At 42.8% G+C, this 26,317-nt stretch overlaps 1 protein-coding gene across 5 annotated transcripts in view; it reads right to left on the bottom strand.

Moving 5' to 3' along the window:
• The window catches only part of RTN4 (reticulon 4), a 41,404-nt gene extending 30,519 nt beyond the window's left edge, over nt 1-10,885 (bottom strand). Inside the window, exons 1-2 of one of the 5 annotated variants that reach the window (XM_062490594.1) lie at nt 9,864-10,885; nt 9,433-9,590 (exon numbers count right to left, since the gene is read on the bottom strand). In XM_062490594.1, the coding sequence (XP_062346578.1) occupies nt 9,433-9,590; nt 9,864-9,883 (178 nt within the window). In that variant the 5' untranslated portion in view covers nt 9,884-10,885. Of the gene's footprint in view, nt 1-2,826; nt 2,863-9,432 lie in introns of all 5 variants that reach the window. The other 4 variants (XM_062490592.1, XM_062490593.1, XM_062490595.1 and 1 more) reach the window with 4 other exon arrangements.
• Nucleotides 10,886-26,317: the final 15,432 nt, after the last annotated feature.

Genomic DNA, 26,317 nt, shown 5'->3' on the forward strand with positions numbered 1-26,317 from the left:
TTGTGTATGAACTCAGCATTAAAACAGACAAAACCCACAGAAACACTGAGCAAACTTCACTTGGTGCCCAGTTTAGCTTTGGCAGGAGACTGCATTAGACTGCTAAGATGGCAGTTTCAGATTTCAGAACCACTTCCTGGATTAGTTTGCATGGAAAATGCCTGCTAGTTTCAAAATAAAATTAGCAAAAATGGAGTATTTAAGAACCCATTTCACTTTTGCAAGCTTAGGAAATGAGCAAGATACCAAACTAACAGGCTAAGGACTGTTTTTTCTTTACAGACCTCCCACAGTGGGACATTGTGAAAGGCCTCCCCTGTTAATATAAATATTTAACAATAAAGGAAAACAGGGTAAAATTAATATTCCAAGGAATGGCATCTATGACATGAGTCCCACATTGTGTAAAAGTTCCATTTGCAGCAACCCCTCTAGGGCATGAAAGAGAAATAATTCCCCCAATGTACCAAGTTGTTCATGTGCCCACAGTGAAGGCTGCTCCAGCAGCATTTCTACCTCAAGCTGTTTAGCAACCCATGTGGCCATCTAAAGTTCTTGGATGTCTAATTTCCTACTGCAGTACAAAACAAGGGCACACAACTTCACAAGAATTTCCTGAGAAAAGCAGCTGCCTACACAAACTCCTTTTAAATCATCTCCTGTTATGATGTGATTGTTCTAAATATGGGATTTCACCAAATAGTTAAACCATTCAAGATTAAGAACATTAACTATTAATAGCACCTTTTCACATCATTAAATCAGACTACAGAGCCACAGCAAATAATTAGTTTTTCTTATTTGGCTCTTTTTAGTTACAGGTCTGTTTTTAAAGAGAAGTTTCCAGTTTAGAAAACTATTTGGAAATCTTGGGAAGAAAGCGTGCAAGCTGCTACAGAAGATGGGAGTTATTGGAGATTTAAGGGGGGAAAAGGAGCTCCATTTTGGACATCCTGAGGTCATCTCAGCTGGGATCACAAAAGGAGCCAAGACCTTTGATCATAGACAAGCCCAGCTGTAGGTCATTTCAGGCCCCCATGGCAATTACAGCAGAGTGGAATCATGCATCACCTGCAGGGAGAGTTATTCTGCACTGCTGCATGAAGAAAACAAGTTCCAAACAAGCATTTTAAATAGTCTGTTTCTGCAAACAGGTCTCCAGCAAATAACATTTTCTTGTTGTCTGACCAGAAATCTATTACCAAACTGGTTTAGGCAAGTTTTTTTGGGGTTTTTTTGGTTTTTTTTTTTTTTTGCAACGTCAATTTTACATGGTCTAATTCCAGAGCTTCTCCTCTTTTAAATTAGCTTCACTCAAGGCAAGCTGCCCAACAGCACAGAGACTGTAAAGCACCAGGACAGACGTGAGCTGTGGGCCATTTCTTCTGCTTTTGATCAGCTATTTAGTGAACAGAAAGGCACTTCCACTTCCATGCAATACCCAAATGCCAACCAAAGCACCAAGAGAGGAACAGAAGGAAGAGACATTAATTGTGACTCTGTCACAATGTTCCCTGTTACAGTTCCCAGGCTGCCAAATTAAGAGCCCACCATGAGGATGTTTTTAAAAGGTCATTAAATACTTCAGACACAGCTGCCACTCTCACCTTATTCTTGCAACCATTTTGACCAGCAGCACCAGCGACATGATCCAAAGCATTTCAGAGAGTGGTTCTGTAATGCCACTTTCTGCTCAAAGTCCCTCATCCACTGAGCCTCACCCCAGCCCCCCAGAGCAGGGACAGGGTTTTATCTGGCATCTTCTGTTAGAAAAACTAAAAAAACCAAAGAAAAATGTCCCACAGTTCAGCTCCAAAGAACTTTTCACTCCTCTCCCACCAAGCACACAGAATTCCCAGAAACAGGATGCACATACCTATCCCAGTCCAGCCATCCACAGGAGTGCACCATGACGAAATTAAATCTTCTCAGGAACAAAGAGAAAACTGTTCTGCTCCTGAGCACGACTCACAGCTCAGGGAGGAGTAAATGGCACAGCTCAGTACTACACACCTTGACTGTACCAGCTGCCCAATCACAGAAATTCTGCTTTATTACCCAAATTAGCATCAGGTGGGCAAAGCCTCTCTTTACAGAAATCGGGTGGCCACAATTAACCCCAACTGTTCACAGCCCACTTCTCATGGCCTGAAATATCCACTTCATAATCACAATTATTTTTAATATATAAATCAACTGTATTTGACAGGAAAGCTAAAAATTAATTTAGAACAATCGAAAATATGAACATTCTCAGATTCAGCATTTACAGACACCAATTTATATTGTTTCAATACATTTGATTAAAAAGAAGCAGAAAGAAACAATCTAGCCAAGTGCAAACACATGTGTCCAGCTAGTCACAGTTCTAAATCCAAGTACTCAGTCTTTGGCAACATTGGTAACAAAAAAACCTAGATACTTTCTCTAAAAACTAAGTAACTCTTCCTTAAGATCCAAACTGTTTAAGCACGGACAGAAATAACAGAAAGAAATTTGAGTTCTGGCAGTGCCACAAAGCAGAAAACTATAGTAATTACATCAGAACTTATTCAAAGGCAGGAGGTCTAAAGAGCCATGCAAATCCTATCATTATGCAGACATTATCCAATTTAATTTTAGAGATTATACCAATCATAAGATTCCCTTTCACTGGTTTGTACAGATGGATTTTTCCCTGCTTTCCCCACAATTAAACAAATTAAGCAGTATTTAGATGAGCAACCTTATCATTGCAGAAGAATATATTTATTAGATAGAATAACCTTTAAAGAATGCAGACCAGATCCTACTGATTTCTTTTGGCATGTCTTCCCAATACATTACCTTGTGTGACAAGCCTCTGACAAAAGAGTTTACAGTCTGCAAAATAAAAACAAATTGGTGCATAAGATGTCTGATGGATAAGATATGAAAAATAGGGAACAAGAACATGGACTTGGTGTCGCCATTAGTATCTGCAGAATATATTTTAATTAAAAGGAAAAAGCAGTGTGAAGATTCAGAGTCTTGATGTGCTCCTGACAACCAAGGGGATCAGGTGTCAATAGCACTGCAATAGATTTTGGTCAACACATGTATTGCCCAAACATATCAATTTTTTGTCATTTAAAACAGGATACACAGACAGGGTAATCCCAGTTTTCTTGTCTAACAGTGTGGTCATTTAAGGAACACTTGGGTTTCATGTGCTCTAAATCTATCCCTGTGAGCATGCTGAAGGTACCCCCAGCAGCCCTGGTTGAAGCCCACAAAAGAAGGAGCCTTTCTGCCACCAGTGACATTTTTCTCCTTGCTTGTTCCTTTCTGTTCTAGCTCCAAGCTGCTTTGCAAGGCCTCACACATGCTCTTTCATCTGTTTTCCTTGGCACTGTTTTCCCTGCCACACACAGGGGGACACAGAATGTGTCCTTAATGACAGGCATTAAGCAATTTTCTCTCCTGTGAGAAAAGAGGGGACTGCAGAGTTCAAGGAAAACTGTCACAAACCAGTGCTGACTGGATAAGCAGGAGGATTTTGACAGACTGAGAACATTTTTAACTGGCAACAGGGAAGTTTATATTTATCTCAGTCTTGTGTCTTATTTGAAGACATCTTAACTAATATGTTCTCCCTAGCTGATGAAGTTGATGACATGATTGCCCTGTTCATTAAAAAAGCTGCCAGTAGAAGCTGGGAGTATCTTCTCAGACACAAAGCAAGTCTCTCATCTAAACCATGGAGGGTCACACTGGTATTCCCAATCCTTCTACACTGAGGGGGAGATAAACTTATAAGTATTTTTTTCTTTATACATTCAGAAAGCAACAAATTGAGAAAAACTCATTAAAATAATGGGGAAAAGTAGTAATTTAAAGCCATAAAATTTAACCTAACTTAAAATCTTCATATTTTGACAGCTACAGTTGGCAGCAGATTGATTCTTTCCATTGAAAGATGAAAAACATTCTACTGAGATAATTTTATTTTCTCAGACTTTGTGAATATTAATAAGGCCATTATTTTATTGCTGCTGTAATAGTTCTTATTGATGGAAAGACCAATTTAAAAAGCCATCCACCAAGCATGTCATTTGTCTGGAGTGCAAGATCTGAGCGCTGGCTGTACTATGCTGCCCTAAAAACTGAGACTGCAGAATAAGTAGAAGCTATTATGCAGTGTTTCCAAAGCACACACAGGAGTGACTTCTATTTTAGATCATAAACAAATAATTATTTTTTAAAACTGCATTAAAACATTACTTACCTACTGAGGTCTCACAGCTCACTATTTTAATTGGCAATAATAGCTCTTTTTTTCCTTTAATTTCTAAAGCAGCTTGGTAGTTACACAATTTTCCTCCTACTTCATATATAAGCATTTCTGAATATCTCAAGACAATTTACCTGTAAGCTCCAAGCTGCTTTCCACTTTCCAGCCAATAAAAGACCAAGAACTCTTTCCTTGCCTCCAAACTAGAACCTGAAGGACATTATCAGATTGAACTATGCTTTGCTAATTTTTCTGAGTTTTGTAGTTACTATAGAAACATGCCATCACAAATAAAATAAATAAATAAATAAAAAACTTCTGTCAAAATATTAACAGAAAATACAGAAATACAACTCCAGCACACCAAGTGCTCCAGTTCAAGGTTAACCACCCTTCGTTCCTTTCCAGCACACAAACCAGTCGGGTCAGAGGAGAGCCCTGAGCCATCAAGCAGCTGGGTATGGCAGAATGGACATGGAAATAGGCAGACAAAGTCTCAAAAACCCCTCAAAACTGTGTGGCCACTACCAGAGCCCCCCAGAATTCCAGCAGCATGGGAACACTGGGCTCCAGGGTTAAGAAGACTGATGCCTAAGTACCTCCTGCTAAGTAGCCAGGCTCTTGGACTGAGTGCCCTCCAATAGCCTGGGCAGTGAAGGAAGGAAAATTAAAACATCTGATTTCCCAGCAATTTTGAGAAAACCTCTGACTGGGAAGCTGAAAACGCTCCTCAGCTTCCATGAGTGCTGCTGCTTGTAGCTGTCTGTGAGATAAGGAAGAGGTTCTGTGGCCACCAGTGGTGATGCAACAAGGTGGACAAGGCAGTGGCCATTCCGTAGCCACGCTCCAAGGTTCCTTAAATACAAGCTGGGAGGATGTGGAAAGAAGGCAAAAACAGTGGCTCTTCACGGTCTCCTAACTTGTGGTTTGTAGGATTTCATCTCCAAGGGGGAAACTACCAGTGCAATTCAAAATTTCTCTGAAGGATACATCATTAGAGGGTAGGTAGAAGTTGTATGGTATATCCTGGAAAGCAAGTCCAGGGATACACACAAAGCAAACATACCATCAAACCTGGCAGGACTATCCTTGTGCTTACCAGAAGACAGGGCTGTCTGGCTTCTGAAGCTTACAAAGCTCAGTTACAGAAGCAGGCCCCAGTGCTAGACACTGCACATGACAGTGAATAAAACTGAATAAATAAAATGATCCTTTGTTGAACTCACCAAGACGGAAACATGAAATATGAAAATGAAGGTTTAATACACCAGTCAAATTTCTGATTATTCTCCTCTTTACGATAGAATAAAAAAAAAAATCACATTCTAAGTTAGATAATCCAGGTTATGAACACCTCCTTTAAAGCTTTGCTGACTATACTTGGGAAGAAAAAATGTCTTGCACCTCAGAGAAACACTGAAGATCAGTGGATACACATTTTAATAAATTAAGGGTGCAGATGAAAGTCATCAGTGATAGCATTCAAGGACAGCTCTGGTTTTTCCAAGTCACGCTGCATCCTGTCCTTAAATCCTACACAACTCCTCTGGAGGAGTCCATGTAGACACAGCAGCACAACAGAAAGAAATCTGAGGAGCAAATATGCTGGTTTAGAATTTGTATAAAATGCAAATGAAGGATGTGCAGGGTAAAAGGTTCACTTGCTGGGCTGAGCAGAAACAAGTATACATCTGCATTTATTCAGCACCTCCTGCGGCTGGGCTCACCCAGGCCAGGGACAGCTTCAGGCAGCTCGGCTGACCTCTGCCTGACAAACCTTCCTGAAGCCTCTCCTCAACATGAATGAATTAAAGAAAAAAATCCTATACGATCACATGGAAAAGCAAGGCGAATTAATAAGCTGGCCCTTCACAATGTATACATATGTATTTAACCCAGGTCAGCAGAAGGCAACAGACACACAAAGAAACATCTTTATTCTCTCTGCATGCTGGCCTAGGGCCAGTCCGGTGGATTTCTTGTACAGGCTTCTGGTAAGTGCAGTGTAACTTCAAAACACCCCAGTCTCTTCCAGGAAAGTGATATATGACCTTCAGTTTGCTGCAGAATCTAGGGCTGGAAGAAGCAAAGTGGTATCTACTCATCACAGTACACTTGTTATTCTTATTTTGGGCAGCTAGCAAAAAAAAAAAAAAAAAAACAGGGGGAAGGGTATTACTTTGACCATGTATAACTACCTCAAACTGACTTCTTTTTGAACCCTATGTAAATTCAGGTAATCAAAACATTTAAGCAGTAATCTCTTCAGAATCGTAGTTTCTGCTGCTCACAAAACAGCAAGTACAAAAGCCCCAGAAATTGTTCAGGAGAACCCCAGTTTGACTGCAGAGCTCCTGCTTGTTTTCTCCTCCTGCAAATATTTATATTAGCTCTTCAGAAAGTAGGCTGCTGTTACTCTGCCAGAGACTTGCATTACATATAATTATGTCACAATGATATTGAATACCCTTAAGTGTGTAACTAAAAGCAATTACAAAGGTTTTCTTTTTTAAAAAAAACTTCCATATATACATAAAATCAATTTCAATGGGCCATCAAGCAGGCAATACATTTTTTGCTATTCTTCCACTGCCAAAAGGCAGCACCATGGCCAATTGTTGCAGACAATAGAAGCCCTACTAGTCTCTGCATACTTGCTACAGGCCATACTCTCCTCCTCCTGGAAACAGAATTTCAAAGTTATTTGCCCCAAATCCCCATAAATCAAAGCATTAGATTTCAAATATGAAGATATTTTTTTCTCAAAATTTCTAGATTGTGAATTGTACTTCTTCAATTATACCTTAAATTCAAACAGCAGAGCTCAAAGTAAAGTGAAACCTCAACTCTGCAGAGAGCAAACCACAGGGCCACGTGGCTGTCCCTACCATGGTCACCCTTGCCACCAGTTGCAGGCAGCAAATTCACTCTGCCAGTCTCCCAGCATGACTGAGAGGGAACTCATTTGAAGCCAAGCCAAATATCTTGACCCAGACAGTTTTAACACCCACTGCTAAATGCAAAACTAACAAAGATTTGATGTTTAAATTGATATTTAACATGATGGAAACTAAGTGCTCCTGCATCTGAGAAGGTCAGAGTAATTCAGAGAAACTTGGCAATGCTTTTATCAACATCATTTGTTCTCATCTAGGAGTTTCAAGTACAGAGCTTCTAATATTTCAACTCATTATTAGATGAGCATTGTGTTACAACACCCTGTCTTTGGAAACCAAGCCTCCCCCAGATGCCAGTCCTTACTTCAGAGCCCTAAATTAATCATCACTGATAAATTAAAATAACTATTTGATGCCACTTCTCAGCTATACTACGCAATTCTCACAGTTGGGTCTCTAACACAGAACTATTTCAGGAATTACTGTGCTCTTTTTTGCTTTATCTTTTCAGTGGTCAGAGAAAAAAAAACAAAAATCAGACAAATCACTTCCAGAAAACACAATTTCATCTCTCCTTCTTAAAGCAAGATGATAAGGTAGATCCTATTTCTTTGATTCAGTTCTGTTTAAACCATCCAGAGCTCCACTCAGAAAACATGCCTAGAAAAAACTCTGTTCATCCATCATATAGAATCCCTCCTCTTCAGTCTGTTGCAAGCTTTTGTCATCATCTGTCCTCCAAATGGTGGAAACAGAAAAAAAAAAAAAACTAAGCTCCTTGGCATATCGCTACACAGAGAGCTTCCAGAAGAACACAACAAAGTAGGCTTTGTGAAAGACAACAGTACAAGTAACCATAAAGTCCTGTCACATATGCAAATAAAATGCATTGTGAAACTTCCCCTGAAAAAAACCTAAATTCATGTTTTAAAAATTATTGTTCCAGATGCTTTTTGAAAAATTTGATCTTGAGTATCATGCCCCCACATACTGTGGTGTTTATAGAGTTATTATGGAAATCTTGCATCTTTGCAACATACCAACACCACAACAGCAATGAAGATAAGCTCACACCATGATGAAATCAAGGCACTTTGTTCCTTTTCACTGTTTTAGTGGTTTCAAGTCAGCTCTTCTACTTTGAATTAAGGAGAAATGGAGCCAAAGAACACTCGCAATCCGCATGCAAGGCATTAGCCATGTGGGTCAGCTCCCGGATTAGACCTGAGAAGGGCTCTGGCAATCGGGCAGCACCAGCAATTGTTGGGGGTGTGACACGCCCTCCGCTCCGGCGTGTCCGCTCCAGAGCGCCTTCACTTTACAAGGCGACGCTTTAGAGAAGCTCCAGGTGACGGCCGTGGCTAAGCCGCGGCCGCCCAGGACGCGAGGCTGACATTCTTCTCCAGGACTGCCACACCTAGAGCAGCGAGCAGCCTGGTCTCCCTTTGTGCTACCACACATTCCTCCCTAGGTCACCGGGTCCCTCTCGGGGCTCAGCCCCGCGGTTCGCGGCAGGGCACGGCGTCCCCACGCAGGCTGCGGGCCCAGGGTTGTGCCGGCCAGGTGGAGGGCGGGCGGCTCCTCAGCCCCTCGTCTCCCCCCTCCCTCCAGGCGCTGTGTTAAACGTGAGTAAGACTACAAGTATCTCATGTTTCCCTCCTCCTCCGCGCTCCCAAGCCCGCAGTGCCGGGCCGCCCCGGAGGGAACCATACCCGGGACAATGCGGAGAGGGGAGGGCTCTGCGCCGGAAGATTACCGGCCGGAGGGGCGAGCACGCCACGGCCGGTTCCTCGGGACTCGGCCGGTACCCGGGCAGGGCCGTTCCCGAGGAGCTCAGCCGGCACCCCGGGCAGGGTCTGTCTCTCTGGACTCGGCCGATACCCCGGGCTTGCCCCCCGCTCGCCCCGCGACGAGGGCGTTGCCAGGCGGCGGCTGCGGCCTCGCCCCCGGGCGGGCCATGTGCGAGGCGGAGGCCGGGGCGGCGCTTCCCCCTCCCGCCATTAGCATAACACAGAGGGAAAGAGAAGAAATTAAAATTTTAAAAATTAGGGGGAAAAAAAAAAAAACAAAGGGGAGGGGGAGTCCCTTCTCCAGCATGAGCTGCTGCGGGGCCGCGCCCGAGCGCGGCTGAGAGGAGGGAGTGATGCCGCAGGAGGCGGCCGAGGGCCGGCAGACAAAGGGAATCTCTCGTCGGGGCAGCGAGGATCAAGAAACGGAGCGGCTCGGGCGGAGTCTCCCCCGGCCGGCCGCCGCCCTCCCGAGGCCCGGGGCGGGAGCACTCACCAGCTGAGCCGGAGGAGGACCCTCTGCTCCGGGGGGCAACGACAGGCTCGGGCTTGGGCGGCTGGGGCTGCGCGGGCCGGGCGGGGGCCGGGGGCTGCTCCTGCGCGGGGGACGGCGTGGCGGCGGAGGAAGAGGAAGAGGACACAGCTCCCCGGGGGCTCCAGTCGGGCTGCGGCGGCTCCGGAGCGGCGGGGCGGGGCGGCTCGGCGGGGCCACCGAGGTCCAGCAGCTGCGGCGGCCGCTCCTGTGGAGCTGCGGCGGGAGCCGCAGCGGGCTTCCTCTCCATCACCTCCAGCTGCTCGTCGAAGTCTTCGTCCTCGTCTTCCTCTTCCTCCTCTTCCTCCTCCTCCTTCTCGTCGTCGAGCACGAACTGGTAGTTAAACTGTGGCTGCTGTGGCCGGGCTGGCCCGGAGGAGGAGGAGACCAGGGACGACTGGTCCAGCTCGTCCATGGTGCCTGGAGCGGGCGGAACAATGAGTGGCGCGGGTGAGGGGGGGAGGCGCGGGCTGCGCTGCCGCTGCAGGACCCGCACTCCACGCCCTGTGAGTCACCGCCCGGGAGGCGCGGGCGCGGGCGCGGCCGCCCCGCCCCGCGCCCGGAGCGGCGGCAGCACCGACCAATGGAAGCGGGAGAGGGCAAGGAGCAGCCAATGAGAGGCGGGGTTGGGTGTGGCCCTTCATAAATATGCATCGATTGGGCGGGCCCGAGCGGGTCTGAGAAGTCGGGTAAAGTTCAGGGTGGAGAACGCGGGTGGGGTGGCGAAGGAGTATCCTTCATCCCACATTCCCCCGTGACAGACAGCCTGGGGGAGCATGGCGTGATTCACCGCTCGCCTCTGCTAGCAGTGGTGTCATTATCTCTCTCGGTTTTTTTTTTTTTGTTTTGGTTTGGTTTGGTTTTTTGTGTGGGGTTTTTTTTTTTGTTTGTTTGTTTTGTTTTGTTTTGTTTTGTTTTAAACAGAGGCCAGAAAACCTCAGCGATTTCCAGAAAGAGAAGGGGATGGCTGGGCTCCCAGGTACGGATGGCGCAGGGCACCGATCCGTCTTAGCCCGACTTCTCTCATCCTGGATGTGACCGAAGGATCTCGAAGCATCCCGGGAGCTTCCGCACTGCGGGGCCGGGGAAGGATGAGACGCCGTCCCGATCCCGATGCTGTTCCTTGGGCATCGCGCCGGTCACCGCAGGCTCATCCCCCTGGGGCGGGAAGTGGAGTGAGCCAGCGCCTTCCTCCGATGGGAATGGAAGTTTTAACCAAACATGATGCAAAAATCTTCCCGTGTCTGGGAAAAATAAAAGGGGGGGGGGGGGGGGGGGAAAGCAAAAAAAAACAGAGAGGAGACATCGCCAGAAGAGACAAAGTTCTTTAACCACCCGTGCTAGTGTAAGGCAGCCCCATGAACACAGCTCATAATCTCTTTAGATATGAATTTTGAATTTAAATTGTGCAACTTCTGCCGGGAAAAAAAAAATGGAAAGGAAAAGAAAAATGAAAGGAGAAAAATGAAAGGGAAGAGGAAAAATGGAGGAAAGGAAAGAGAAAAGGGGAAGAGAGAGAGGAAAGAGGAAACAATAAAAGGAGGGAAAGAGGGAAGAAGGAAGAAGGGAAAGGAAAAAGGAATAAGAGAGAGGAAAGAGGAGAAAGAAAAGAGGGAAGGAAAAGGGAAGAAAAAATTTAAGGAAAGAGGAAGGGTGGGGGGAGGAGTAATTGAAAGAGGTAAGGAAAGAGGAGAGGGAGAGTGGAATAAAACTTGGCACCTGCCTCGTGTTAGAGTCTGATGTGGTCTCCAGCTTTCTGTTCAGAGATGGAACATTGGCCAAAGCCCTTAGGGTGACACTTAATTTAACTAAAATAGCATCTATTTGGATGCCATTTCCACCCACACAGCTGCCTCAATAAGACCAAAAGACCTTAGAATTCTATATTTAACCCTACTCTGACATTATTACAGGTTTTTAACCCACAGATGATTTATTCTCCCACATATGCCTGTATAAAGAGATTAGTTTATGGAAACACTCAGAGCAAGCAGCTGCCAGCTTGGGGTGACACAAGAAATTAAGGAGAAGCAGCAGCTCTTGTGGCGCTTCCCTTGTACCATGCAGGGTGCAATGGAGTCTGAGATGGACATTCTGTGTTAGCAGTGACTGACAGCCTGGAGCAGGAGAAGTTCCTGAGTGGGATCAGTTCAGTGCACCTGAGCACACAGAGGGACTGAGGGGCAGCTGCACCACACTGCAGAGGGATGTTTCTAGCTGGAAACTGGGGTAAAATCACCAGCTTCAGTCACTGGCTGAAAAATGGGATGGAAACAAGTGTATGGAGAGGCTCCAAGGGATCCCAGCACTGAGTCCTCTCTTGCCTCAGGAAAACATGTATTCTTTGCATGAACAATCTGAACCCAAACATTTGTTGCTGCTCTTACTATTGGGAAGGTGATTCTAAGATATCCCCTTTTCTATATAACAAGGGACCTTCCAACTTCCAGTCCTAATTTGCTCAAGGCCAAGGTACATCCTCTTACCACTTTTCCCTTTTAACTGTTCTTTTCTCTGAATTTTAATTCCTAAGAATACTCTTTGCCCAGCCCTTGCCTTCCAAACCTAACACTGGAGAAGTTGTGCTGTCACCCTTCCCCCTGCCCCTCCAAGCAGCCTTTCCCTGCACCCAATCCAGTCTCAGACCAAGCACAGGAAATTCCAGATGAGATTTTTTTTTTCCATGAATGTACAAAGACATCAATAATCCCTATCACTACCAGAAATTACCAGAACAAATGTGCAAAGTATCTTTTATAAATACTGTGATGGCAACATTGTTATTCTGTTGGAGATAAATGTTTCCAGTAGCTGAATAAGCCCTTGACAAACCGTCAGGTGTTTAGATGTCATTCTTTGCCCCTAAGATTAGGGTGTTCATTGACAAATTATCTGTAGAGGAGATGAATCCCTCTGCAAACAGCCATGAGACAGCCCCCTGGAACCTCCTTTGAGATAAGAAAAACTACTTGCTTAGAATGACTTATGTTAGAAAAATGCAAGCTCTTCTTCTTATCTTTTTAGAATATTATTGGTTAGGTTTGGTTCTTTATAATTGGTTGTCCCAAACAAAGAAAGATAATGTAGTTGGCCAAATGTGTTAACCCTGTTTTCCATTGGTTTACTTGTGATCCCCCCAAACCCTATAAAATTACATGTGTGATCCCCCATCTTTGGATTTGTAGCCTGATCCCTTCACGGACGATAACAAAGTCTGTGGAAAAAGTCTGAGCTGCTCTCCCGGTCTTTTTATGCCGGCTGGAAACTACAGGTTTGTGTGAGAAACCATGAAGCTGAGTGTCTGAGAGGCCAGCACTCAAAATCTTGTAACTTTCCCCTGCCCAACAACAACTGGGCACGGGACACAACAAAAAGTTACAATTATCCATTTATATTTTCAAGTCAGCCCCTTTCACAGTGATATAAGGGATGCTACAGCAGCAGCAGAATGGATGCATAGCAAATCAAATACTTTGATTGAATAAGGTCTTTATACTTTCACTAGCAAATCTATGTTTTTGTCTCTTGGTTAAACAAGAAAATTGATTTTAAAAATTCCATTATAACATAACTTAAGGCAACAAGGTACCTTTAAAAATTTGTCAGATTCTGAGTACAGACATGGTGCTGAAACTAATTTTAACATATTTAACTATGGGGATTTTTGGTCATCTACAAGAAGGAAAAATCTATATATAATTTGGCTGATTTTATCAGAATACTTGGAAGAGTATCTATCATCAATTAAGGACAAATGAAAGGGGATTTTATTTAGAGACAGGAAGTGACTAAAGGTCTTGGAGGGAAACAGGAAGGGAGTTCCAGATTCCCTGAACAAGTCAAATTAACAGGAGAGAGGAAAACAGAGCTCTGTAATATTGAAACTATACTGCAAAACCCCCCAGGTTTCAGGTCTTTAAAAAATATTTACAAGTCTGCTAGGGAGATTGTCAACAACAAATAGGAGTATTTTGCAGGTATTCTGCAATTTAATTTACTTTAAACTTAGTGAAAACTTAGTTTTTGTGAACTGTTTTCCTATTGCAAAGGAAGGAAAGCATTCCATGAGAGAAACCCCAGCAGGGATGTTTCTGAATTTCCACAGTGGTGCTGCCAATGTACTGGTGGGATTTTGTCAGTGTCCACTCTGACCTTCTGCTTGATCTTACACTGAAGTAATATGATATCACAGCAGATCATAGACTAAGATAATAATGGTGACAGGACAAATGCAGTACTGTCACTTCACAGCAGGATCCAACAGAAAAAAACCCCACATTTGGTCTCAGGTAGTGATTTTAAAAGATGGATTTTAAATTGCGAGGGTGGCTGGATTTCTATCCCTTCTTATAAGCTTTAAGACCAATCCCCCAGGTTTCAGACATAATGTCTTTACCTCTGGAAGGACAAAACTCTGCAATTCTTTGTTTTAAGATTATGCCAGTGCTGAATTGAGCAGATTTGCCTCACAGGTCTGTCTTTGCTTGAACACCTGCTGTACTTCTTGTCAAGACCAGCAGTGGGATATTGTGACAAAATCACTTCTTAGTTTATTAATACAAATTCAGCATATAGAGGGGGAACAGTGTGAAAACAACAGAACAAAGGGATCTCCATCTCTTGATGGTAATTGAGCCAGGCTGGGCTTTATGGAATCTTTTGTGGGGCCTGCCTCATCCTCTGCTATAAATACCATTTTCTTGATGATAACGTTTCTAACCTGTTCTATCCTTTAGTGTTCCAGGCATTTCTTACCCTGGAATTGTTTGATTGGAATCAAACATGTCCATTTCTATAGTAAATGTCCTACTAACCATGTCAGTATACAGTATTCTGATTCAGACTTGTCCCAACACACCCTATAGAACTTTCTTCAGCCAGCCAGGTCCTGAACCCACCCCTCTGCATGAATGGAGAAGTTTCAGGACAGCTCTAAAAGACACCAAGTGAAAAGTTGCCTTTAGCTGTAGCTTTAAATTCCTACATACAGGTAATTTCTCTTTGGTTTCTATAAGCTCTTATTCAAAGGGACCAAAGCTGATATATGGCATTAAATGATAATACAGCAAAGAACAAGGACACATTTGTTCATCATTAAAATATGTAACATTTGAAGGGAACCAAAACAACAGTGTTCTCCAGCAAATGAGACTATGACATGAAAAACTCACCTCACTAAAGCTGCACAGACACCCACTGTTAATGGGATTTTGGTCTGATTTCTCTTTTTCTTGGAAAGAACCACTTAGGTGTTATGTAAAGTACAATACCATTAATTTTTTGTCTTACTGACACCCTTAGAATTTTCTAATTCTCAGAATACAGATAATCCCCCACATTAGGTTTAATGTTACTACTTGTCAGCCCCTCACACTTTTAAGAAACACAATTAAATCATTCACTTACCAGTTTGGGCATAATACTTCTCATTCTTGAGGAACATAAAGACTATCAGCTCCATTACACCTAGACACAAAAAAATCCATTCTCTATTAACAGCTCTTACACACAGCTACAGGTAGTATCAACTACCTTTTCTAATTCATGTTCCCCCCCACCTCCAAATTTTTATTTTAAATCACCTCCACATTCTGACTCCAGGTACTGAGCTAGTGGTGCCACTCACTCAGGAACTGGAACTTTTAACAGCAAGAATGAGCACTCTGAAATCATGACATTATTTTAAAACTTAGGGATTTATTACAGTTACAATAAATTGGAATTTAAACTGATTTGCTTTGTAATGGGAAAAATATATATTAGAGATCAATTTTTGCTCTTTCTCAGCATTGATACTGACCCACTTAGGAAAGAAACAGCCTGGTAACCAACATTCTTTGTGTTATTCCCTTGGCTGCCAAATGTGCCTGTGGAGAAAAAAAAAAACTGATTGATGGGGGCAACATTTTCACCATTACTGTAGACAAGGCTGTTGGCATCCCTACGGGAATTAGGAAGCCTAATTGTACAGGTAAATTTTGCAGAGGGAGCAGCACACTGGTCTGAACTCCCATTTGAAAGGAAGAGTTGCTACTTTCAAGAACTTTGCTCACTGCTTAACAACTTGTCCCTTGCAAATGCCTTTGAGCAGGCTACAGCAGCTGGAGTCTTCACCTGGGTCATGGTGGTGCTTGGGGCCACACAGCATTTCTGACTGCCAGGGACAGAATGTAGGGCAGCTTTGGGAAACACCACCAGCACTGAGACTTCTTTCTTAGAGTATTTAGGCAGCTCTTCCTTTGATCTGGGTCAGACAAAGATAGGACAGCTAAGAAATGTCCAACATGACTTCCCTGCTTCCTCAGAATCACTGTCCAGCTGGTCATACACTGAAGCCCTTTACCTCCCTCATCTTTCTCCAGATAAAATATTCCAGCTTTTGAACACTTTGGACAATTTCAGGTAACTAAGGTAGTGGCAGAAGATTTGAAGATATTAAACTCCTGATAGTTTCGTAGAAACTAGCAGCTGGCTAAATTAGAGCTGATGAGCTCTCCTGTGCAGAGGGAGCCAGAAGAACCTGGTGGTTCCCCATTCCACTGCTGTATATATAAGTAGATTTTACAAGCCTGTCTGTCATTTACCTGGATGGCAAAACCAAAAAAGGAGGATGAGAAGTGTGAGAAGGCTGAAGATATTCCAGGATAGAGATGCAAACAGTGTAAGTCTGGAGCTATAGGAAACCTGAATTTGCCTGTTTTACTGGTTTTGGAACTAGTCTCTTACTGGTGTAAATATGGATGTATTTTAAGTGAGTCATGACAGTGGTGGAGAAGTACCTAAGTGCAACCACACTGTTGGCAAGGGGAGAAAAGGAATCTTGTAGACCAAATTCTTTCTGATATATTCTGTGAAACGGAGCAGAAATGAAAGGAAAAGATACTGAGAAAACAGCACATGGAAAAGAAATGGCACAGGACTACTTTATTCCCTAAAGAAACCCAAAGCTCTTCAGAGCATGTTTGGCAGGCATCCCTTACTCTTAACTATTTTCAATGTTGGTTATTTTTCCAGTGCAAATATAGTTTTTACTCTTCTAATTGTAACTTGTGAAAAACTAACATATTTCAGTAAAAACTAACTACTTGAATGACATGTAACATTTGCTCAAATTACTATTTCAGCACAGGCTGTTAGCTAAGATTTACTGGATTTATTCCATCAGGTAGAATCAGGTTGCCAAACAGTGTAAGCTTTAATATATAAGCCTGGAAATAACTTGACCGTATCCTGGGTAGAAATGCCTTGGTAAATTGAAAAAAAGCCAATCAAGCTTTAGAGGCAGATAGTAGTATGTTATTTGTTTCTCATTCAGTTTTACCCACTGGAAGTTTTTTGAAAATACAATCAGAGTTTAGAATAGCAGTCTTCTAAAGTTATCCAACTAAATTGATTCAGCAGAATTCTTGTAAATGACAGTTGCTTAAAAGAATGAGATCATGGAATCATAAAATGATTTGGGCTGGAATGGACATTCAAGGTCATTTCATTCTTCCCCCTCATTCCATGGGCAGGGATACCTTTCACTAGAACAAGTTGCTCCAAGACCAACCTGGCCTTGAGCACTTCCAGAGAAGTGTAAATCATATAATCATATAATTCTTCACTTCTGCAGTGGGCTGCAAAGCCAATCTCCCTGGGCAGTTTTTGGACACTACACCAGCAGCAGCTTTTTACCTGAACTTTAATCTGGAGGAAGAACAGGGCACAGAGATATGTGATCCCTTTTATGCTGCCACTGCATTCATGTCAATTTTATTTGTTCTGTATTTCTTACAGTATGGAACTGCTTTTTAGGTATCCTAGTAAAAAAGCACAGACTAAAAACAAAGGCCTACTGGTTGGCATGTCAAATACGTTCCTTGGGTGGTGAGAAAACAACCTCCTTGCTCCTATTAGTTACATCTAAAAATCTCTCAATTTTGTTCAATAACTGGTTATCCTAGACTATATTTAGGCAGTTTCTTGATATTTTAGGGTGCTCACATGGCTGATGTGATGGTCAAATGTACCTCTCATCACTCATGTGGTGTCTTTGCAGTACTACTTATGGAAGTGTCATCCTTACCTTCTACTCTTGCCTCACAGAATCCTCAAATTCAGTCCACTTGCAGCCAAACCCCCTCAGCAGATCATCACCACCCTCATATTCTGCTCATCTGACCTGGTTTAGCCCTTCTTACAGCTTGGAACTTCATACTGATGTTCAGTTGTTGCACTGAATTCTTCTTTGAAGCAAAGTATCCTTTCCTTTTCTTCAAGAGTTTAAGAAAAAGAACAATTGTAAGGCACCATGAAGGATATGTTTCTTACAATAACTAAATGTAACATTCCATCCTGGCTCTTCCATGAGATGGGTGACGGTTACTGCCTTGGGAGAATCAGCCGCTCTTCCCTCATCTGAGGATTTTTTCCCCTTTAAATTCCACTTCCATGGCTGCTCCAGAATGCTGAACTTGTAAAAGTAATTTATGTATCCCACTACAGGATAAGAGGGAAGACAGCTGGGAGCAGACAAAAAGAGATTCCAAAATGGACCTCCAGCTGCTGACCCACAGAACAGAACTGGCACCATCTCAAACCATTAACTTTAGTTCCCCCAGAATAAAACAGCCCAGGACTGGTTAATTCTTACTTCTCCATATAGTATCCATCTAAATGCAACTAAATAGAGATAAACATATTGTTCCTAAAAATAGCACAGGATATCATTACTCATATTTTTCAGAAACAACAAGAGCTATTTAAATTGCTTTGGCAATGAAATCAGGTGCCACAATATAAATACACAGTATATGATACATTGGTTCAGTTTAAGATCATTTCATGGCAACTGGATGATATTTAAATTTTTATTGCATTCATTCCTACTAATATGTAAGTTTTAACACATTGTGTTAGGCATTTTTTTCAATTTTGCTTAGAAATTTTAGTACAAATTATAGATATTTCTTCAGTCTAAGTATTTTTGAATTTATAGTAGTGTGTGGCATATGGATAGATGGATGGAAAATGCATATCCAAAATGGGAATCAAAAAGGCCAAATCTATCAGAGGGGCTGTTGGACACTGATTAGGTTGAGTTTACCCTCTGGAGTGCCCAGGCTTCCCAGTCAAGCACCAAGGCTCAGTGTGTTACACAACACTGGTACGTTACAAAGTCAATTCCTCCTACATGCAGTTCACAAAGCACAATACAACAGGTGGATGAAAGATGTCCTGCGTGGGGGTGTTTTGGAAAACTGAGGCAACAACAAAGCAAACGGGTTAGTGGAAAAAGAGCAGTCAGCCTTGCCACTTCCCATTCTTGGGTAGTTTTTTTTCTCTTGCATATGTTTGGGATTTGCTTGGATTTGCAAGACCAGTCTAGAACAAGTAAGGGAAGATAGGCATGCACTGAGAAAATACAAGAAATATCCCATAATACTAGGTTTAGTTCCACATCCAGGCATTGTGTGTTCTCTGGAAGGTAATGGCACACTCTCCTGTGAGCCCTCCTCAGCTGTAAGCTCCTATAGCAAAGCCCCCATAATCTGTGATTTACAGAGCTCAGTACTGCGAGCCTACAGTGCCATGGGCAGCCCCTCTCTGTGACAGGGCTATAAGTACCTCCTGCCAGCATGGGCTTTTTAAAATCTTTTCCAATCGGATTTCTCCCCACTTGGCAGCCAGACCACACCTGTCAGCTGGGAGCACCAACCTGGTAACCTACCCTGGCAAACTTCAGAGGAATCCTCCTGCCCATGAAGTTAATAGCATGGTACAAAGAACAATCTGATTTCCATTTGTTCTGGTGTCATGTCAGCACAGGATTGGTGCGGTCTAAAATCCTCTCTGGGCTTGTGAGCACAAAGATGTGTGGGATATGTGTTTGTAGCTGTGTCACCTGGGGCATGGGATTGGACAAGATAGGCAGGTTTGGGGTTTGGCAATACCTGGATAAGGAACCCACATGATTCCTGCATATATTTGTGTTCTCAGTGCTGCCAGACAGAAGCTCTGGCCCTGCCATAAGCTGTGTGCTGCTCTCCCAAAAATCCTGGCCACCTAACAGAGCCAGCAAGGAGCATGGCTGGCAGCACCTGCCCATGTACCTGAATAAAGTAATTTTCTTGGGCAGAGCAACCAGCACTGAAGCTAGGAGTTTTGGGGCTCCCCAGCAATGGTTACATGGGGAAGAGTTTGAAATGGCAAATGGGAAAGCTGTGGATGGAAGCTGGGTTGGTCACTAAGCAAGCTTTGGGATGGGAGGACAAACCAAGCAAAGTCAGCCAGCAGCAGGCGGAGAAAGAAGAAAACAGAACAAAATGGAATCTGTATCCCTGGGGTTTTGGAAAAGTGGCCTGTGGCCAGACATGAGGGGGTTAGGAGAAAAGAGTGAAATGAATCATGAGCCTGATATACAGAAATTATAACAGATGAAGACAAAAGGGAAAGGGCAAGAAATCCCCTTTTCTAGCACAAAAATAGATGAGGCAAAGAAACAGTGAAAAATGTAATTTCAGGTTACCTTGCTGTACTGAATGTATTAATAGTTTGATACAGTTTTATTTGAAAAGAAGACAAAAGAAAAGGGCATAAAGCCCTCATTATAAGTAGAAAACCAGATGAGGGAGAAAACAAAAGAAAAAAAATTATAATTTCAGGTTCCCTTGCTGCACTGAATGTATCTACAGTTTCAGTCAGTTCTGTTATTTTAGATACACAATTAAGTCCATATTTACTCATCTTTTCATTCAAAACTTATTTCTGAGGACCATTTTTTCTCTCAGGGGTGTATATCTAAGTGTTACTACAGTAAAATGCAGTTGCTTATGGGTATCTGAAGGCAAGAGAACTAAAATCTGGTGCAAAATAAATCAGGAGGCAATTATTACACTTCTCTCTGTATGGTCAGGACTGACTTCATAGCCTGACCTTCCATTCTGCTTTTTCCAGTCATACAAAGACATTAAAATAGGAAGGTGCTACCCTGAGACAATACTCTGAAACAGCCATGCATTCATTTACTGAATAATAACAAATTTGACTCTCTGCATTTATGAATATCCCTCAGATTAAACTCCTTGTAGACTAAGAATGCACCTCAATCGACTGTTAAGCGAAAAAACCCCACCCACAAATAAAAGCTGAAAAGACATTTGAATGTATAATAATTATAAGCAAAAACATTGCTATGATTAAACCTTTAATGTGATTAATGCTTTTTGGGAGGATTACACCTAAAACCCTGAAAGTACAATGGAGCTGGGGAGAAAAACCAAAAGGTGTTCAGACTTGGAAATGTACAGTTGTAGAGATGCAGCTGTGCAGCTCAGCATTTCTACTTCTAAGCTTGGACAGGAGTGACAGCTCAGTCACAAACCCAGGGACTGCTGGGACCAAGGGAGAAACACAAGTGAGCCAAAATCACAAAAGCCTGGGAAAGCAACACGAAGCCCAGCTAGAAGGGGACAAAGGACAAACAGAAAGTTTGTGTTAGGATAACACAGTTACCAATATGGATATAATTCCCAGTGCTCACAAGGGTTCGGAGTCCCACGAGCACTCATGTAAAGCTCTGCTGCTACGGTTGGAGCTGTGGAGCAGGGGCTACTTTCTGGACTTGGAGCAGGACAGAGAAATCATCTCCCCCTTGGTTCTCCAGAGGCAGCTTTCTGCACAGCTCTGCAGTGGAAGGAGAACAGCCTTCTTCTAAGATTACACAGCCTGGCTTTACACATTAATGACATTGGTAAACGTGTTGAAAAGATAACCCCAGAAATGTGTGAAAACAAGCAAAGCTGTATTTGCTTCTGGGAAAAGGGAAGTGACCCTTAATTTTTACCAGCCTGGGTAAAGATTAGCTCTAGAGATTCCATACGATGCTTTTAAAGGAATTGTCACTAAAATCAGACCCAAGCTTCCAAAGCAAGGAGCTATTGGATGAGCAGGTAACCCCTCTGGGGCCTGGTGAGAGCTCAGCCCCTGGCTGGCTGTGCTTAGGCTGAAGACATTTGAGATTACCCCATGAAATGTGGGCTGTGTGAAGAGCACAGTACCAGCAGACGTCTCTGTGCACAACAGCGCTCCAAGCTAAGGGCTGATACAAACTCAACCTGTGTTACAGGCTCACAAAATCCACCTTCCAGATGTTTAGCGCAGAGCCAAAAAGCACCTCCCAGTGCCCTACTACATCTTTCAGCCCATAGCAGAAACCTAAAGATCAGAGAGTTATTCCTTTTTTTAATGAATGAATGAATGTAGGTCTCTTGACAGATAAACTTTAGAAATACTCTACCTTCAAAATTAGTTACATTCTGTTTCCTTTTATTCTCTACTGGACCCAGCAACCTTCCTCTGTGTATTTGAAAAAAGCAAAATCCAGCTGGGAATACTGCTATTATTCCAACTTGAGCCCATATTCCCACTCCTTTAGTTTCTATTTGGGGTGGTCTGCAACATTGACACTGAAGAGATGGATTTAGTAGGACCATGCTGTGTTCCCAGGCTGACAAAGAAAGAGGCATAAAAAGGGCTTTGCAAAGGTAAAAATAAAAAAAAAACAACCAAAAACACAAAACAAGAAAATATTTTACAGCACTCATTGTTTTTTTTATTCTAGAACTGTGTACTAGGTTTTGTACAAGATGAATATTTAATTATATCTGGCCTCACTGCTAACTGTGTCTTTGAAAATAAGTTAATGTTGCCACTCCATGTGTTTTTCAGAAATTAATGGAATGGGATATACCAAATTATCTTTAACTGCACTCGTTTTGTTGTATTTGTGTATTTGTAGATTTCATCTATTCTTTGTGCTCAATTCTAAGCTGAAAATTCTCCTGGATAAAGTCTACACATTTCTAAGAACAAGCAGTTCAGATATTTCTATTCTAATTACCACCATACCACAAGAACTGAAACAGCATCAATTAAAATTGTCATTGACCTCTTACAAAGCACTGATAGAAGAGCCGTTCTCCTTGTGTCCCAGCTGCTTTTTATACAACAGGGTATGTGATTTCCTCTGAACATTTCATAGAAAGATTAAACTGTCCAATGTTTCAAATTAAAAACAGTTTGTGTTCTACAGTGGATTTAACTACTTCATTAAATCACTCATTATAGATCTCCTCACAGTCCTATTTTCAGCTCTTTCCTTCAGTCCATAAATTTTTCACTTATGGATCTAATAAAATCATCAGGAAGCCTAAATTTCATTCATATGCCAAGTATCACAAAGATGTAATTAAAAATCATTTCCAGGATTCCATCTGCCACTTCTGTGCACTGTCAGTGCACCTGACTCCTCTGTAAGCAGGGCATTAAGAAGTCTGCAAATTATTGCAGTATGAGCAGAGAAAATGCCTGTGTTCTCTAGATATCCTTATACTGTGTTCCCTTTAAAGCATCTCACAGTGCTGCCTCTCAACCCTAGGGACCAGCACACAGCCAGTGCCTTCGTAGGAGAGCAATGCTTCTCCTTTCTTTTTGGGAATATTGCCAACCCATTTCCTTGCCACTTTGGAATGCACCTTCCCTTCCTCATGTCTGTGTTTTGTTCCATTGAGGCCATGTCTTGGTTTGAAAGACAGGTGTTTGCTGAGGAAAGCAGAAGCCTCCCTTTGAACTGAAAGATGTGATCCTTCCTTCCTACAGATTATCATGATTTTGAAATTAAGGGAGCTCTCAGGCAAAGATATGGGGGTAGGAATAACAGTTCTTTACTAGTATCTCTAACAAGACAAACAAGAACAACAACAGCTATGAAATTACCCACAAACAGAACAGTAACTCAGTCCCAGTGTTTTTTGGCTGCAGGCACCTTTTCCCTGAGCTGCAGTTCCCGGTGCTGGGGGCGGGCGGGTCCCGCAGAGCTGCAGGAGGGCTGGGGGTGATGGCAGCGCTGTCCCAGGGGGAGAGAGAGATGGAGAGAGAGCCCTCCGCTCACGGTGTCGGTCCCGGAGGATGGTCCCCGGCGCTGGGATGGCAGGGATGGGACAAAGGCGGCGATCGTCCTTCTCGTCCTAACTCCAAGGGGAAATGGGCCGAGCCAGAGCCTTCCGCTTCCTCTTCTGGCTGTTTGAATCTCGTGGGGTTTCCCTCTTCCCTCCCGTCCCCTCCCCCTTGTCACCAGGGCCCAGTCAACAGGTATCTTAGCATGACAATGGGGAAAATTCCACAGAGGGAAAAGGGAGAGAACCAACCCCCAACAGGCCATCGTGATGTCAGACCCTCTGTGCTGCTGTGTATACATGCAGAATTAATAGACTTCATCTGCTACAAAAAGATGTTGGCGGGAGTTTTGCTGGGAGCAGGCAGAGTAAGCACATAACTCCCTTAGAGGCTTAGTTTCCCTGGTTGCCAGCCACATTCAATATTGGCCCCAAGGTGCTTCCTCTTGATCTTCGGAGCCTCGTGAAGTCGCCACCAAGTGCTTTCTCTATAGCAGTGACTCCATCCCTCATCTTCCAAGTGCCAAACTCAGGCTGAGTCCTCCCCATCCCACCAGCTGGTACCAGGTGTGCCCAGGCAATGGGCAGCTCAGCAACACTGACTCTTTCTCCTGCACATGTCCAACCTGCCATGATGACCACTTACATACGAGTTTTTATCCTTTTTCGCCCCAAAATGCAGCTTTGGTGTCCAAAGCTATGTGGAAGTCCTTTATTTCTAAGTAAATGCTGTGTCTGGTTACTATAAATTAAAATGCAAATTGCAGCTGTTACTCTTGGTCACTCCTGTCTTACTGAAACAACACTGAGCTTTAAGAAGCAGATGACAGACAATCAGACATTAACCCTGATGGCAGTTTCTATTACTGGATGAAAAGATTAAAAACAGTTAGCTCTCTTTGGAGATTTTCAGCACCAAACTAAAAAGTCTGTTTAAGAATTAAGCAATAAATATGCCGACTTAAAAAAAGAACTCTTTTTCTGTTTTATTTACTTTGCAGGGGATGTGCACCTCAACTCTCCCACAGAAATAGTCTTCAGAGATGACAATTTTAAGCTTTTTTTAACAGACTCTGCAGAGAAACGTGGTTGTGACTGAATGGAGGTCATAGCTTGTATTTTCAAAACTAGTTAGATTTATCAAAGTACTGACACAGGCCTGCAATGCAGAGGGCTTGTTTCTGAGCATTAAAAGCTTGCATAAAAGGGGAAAGCTGATCCTGACCTCCTTTTTTCTGGAAAGCTTGGCCCAACTCCAATCTTCCCTCAGTTTAGAGAGTAGTCAAACTACTTGTCAGCCTAAGAAAACAAAACGAAGCCACTTCACCTGTCTGGGATCATGTCCCCTAGTCCCTTTCCACGTGCCCGAATTTCTGTGGCAGTCCCAGGTTCACCTAAAGAGTGACAAACCCCACACCTCACCTTTGCTGCAGGTACCCTGCAATGGCTACAAATGAACCATTTATCATCGTAAAAAGGAGGTGTGGTTTGGTTTGTGCCTGTCAGAGGGGCTGAGGGAGATTTCACAACAGAGAATCAACACTGCTTTTATTTTAGCAACAAGAGCTGTTCGAGTGATGGTATTTAAGGAATGAGGTCACATACTCAAGCTGTTTAGATACAACAGTGTTTGGAGATGTCAGTCACAGCTCCAAAGTAGATAAAAAGTGCATTAGCTTATCAGCCAGGCATTTCTAGTGCTGGCCAGGCAAAGTGAACTCCAGCCTGGTGCACAAAGAAGCTGCTGAAGCCCTTGACATTATACAGCAGTTAGAAAACATAAATTACAGGACCTGATGCACGTCTCTGAATGCCTATGCTTCCATGGTTCAGGGAAAAAATGAGCATTCTTACCTGAGTCAGTAGATTTTCTGTTAGGAAAACTTTCAGTAGGAGAGGTGTTGCAGCAGGAAATCTTCCACAATCTAACACATTTCCTTACTAAATTGGTGAAACTTACTCAGCAGTGTAAAGTACTAATCTGAGTTTATAACTTCATCCAGATATAATTAATTAACATGGAAAATTTGGCTCAAAATTTTTGGCAAATGACATAATATATTTGAATATTCCCAGGTATCCATGCAAAGACCAAAATCTATGTTAAGTATCCCATTATGTAAAAAAATCAGGCCAATGGCTGACATGGTCTGAAATTAGTTGGAATGAATGGAACCTCAGTAGAAATTTCCTTGATCACAGCAAATTTAATTGGATCTTTCATAAAAAGATCAACAAATGGTTGATAGTCAAGCCCAAATCTGATTTATCATTCAACTGGATTTACCATTCATAACACTTCACAGGAGTGTAAGCACTGAGACCAGATTTGGCCCACAGCACTGACAGTAAGTTTTTTTTCAAGTGTAGTCAGTTAAAAAAAATTATCTCTGTTTTTCTAAATACCTGTAGCATGAGAAGTCAAGTGCAGGGACACAGACAGGTCTATCTGACAAACTTAGATTTTGTCTCCCAACCTACATAAATCCAATGTTTTTTCACTCCTGTAAATTTCTTCTCAATGGTTAGCAAGTGACATGTCCTTTCTCAAAGCACATTTTAGAAAGTGTATTTGCTGCTTCAGTTACTACAAATATATTTCTGATATGTGTTCAAATTATATTTCTGATATGTGTTTTAATTTCTGATATGTGTTTAAATTTAGAGCCAAAAATTAGGCATAATAATTGCTGATCTGAAGAATTTACACTGACCAAGGCTCCACATCGAAAATATTTCCACGCAAAGTTCAGTAAAAGCATTCACAAAAATAAAATAATTCACGTGCATGAAAGTTGCAGACTCCAGTCAAAAATATGATGGCACTTAGTACAAAGCCCCTGCAATTGTCTTTAACATGTGCAGGGTAAACCAGGCTGCCAGGCAGTGATCTGGACTCAATTTTTATGAAA

The sequence above is a fragment of the Cinclus cinclus genome, chromosome 3 (genome assembly GCF_963662255.1).
Source record: "Cinclus cinclus chromosome 3, bCinCin1.1, whole genome shotgun sequence".
NCBI classification, from domain to species: Eukaryota; Metazoa; Chordata; class Aves; order Passeriformes; family Cinclidae; genus Cinclus; species Cinclus cinclus.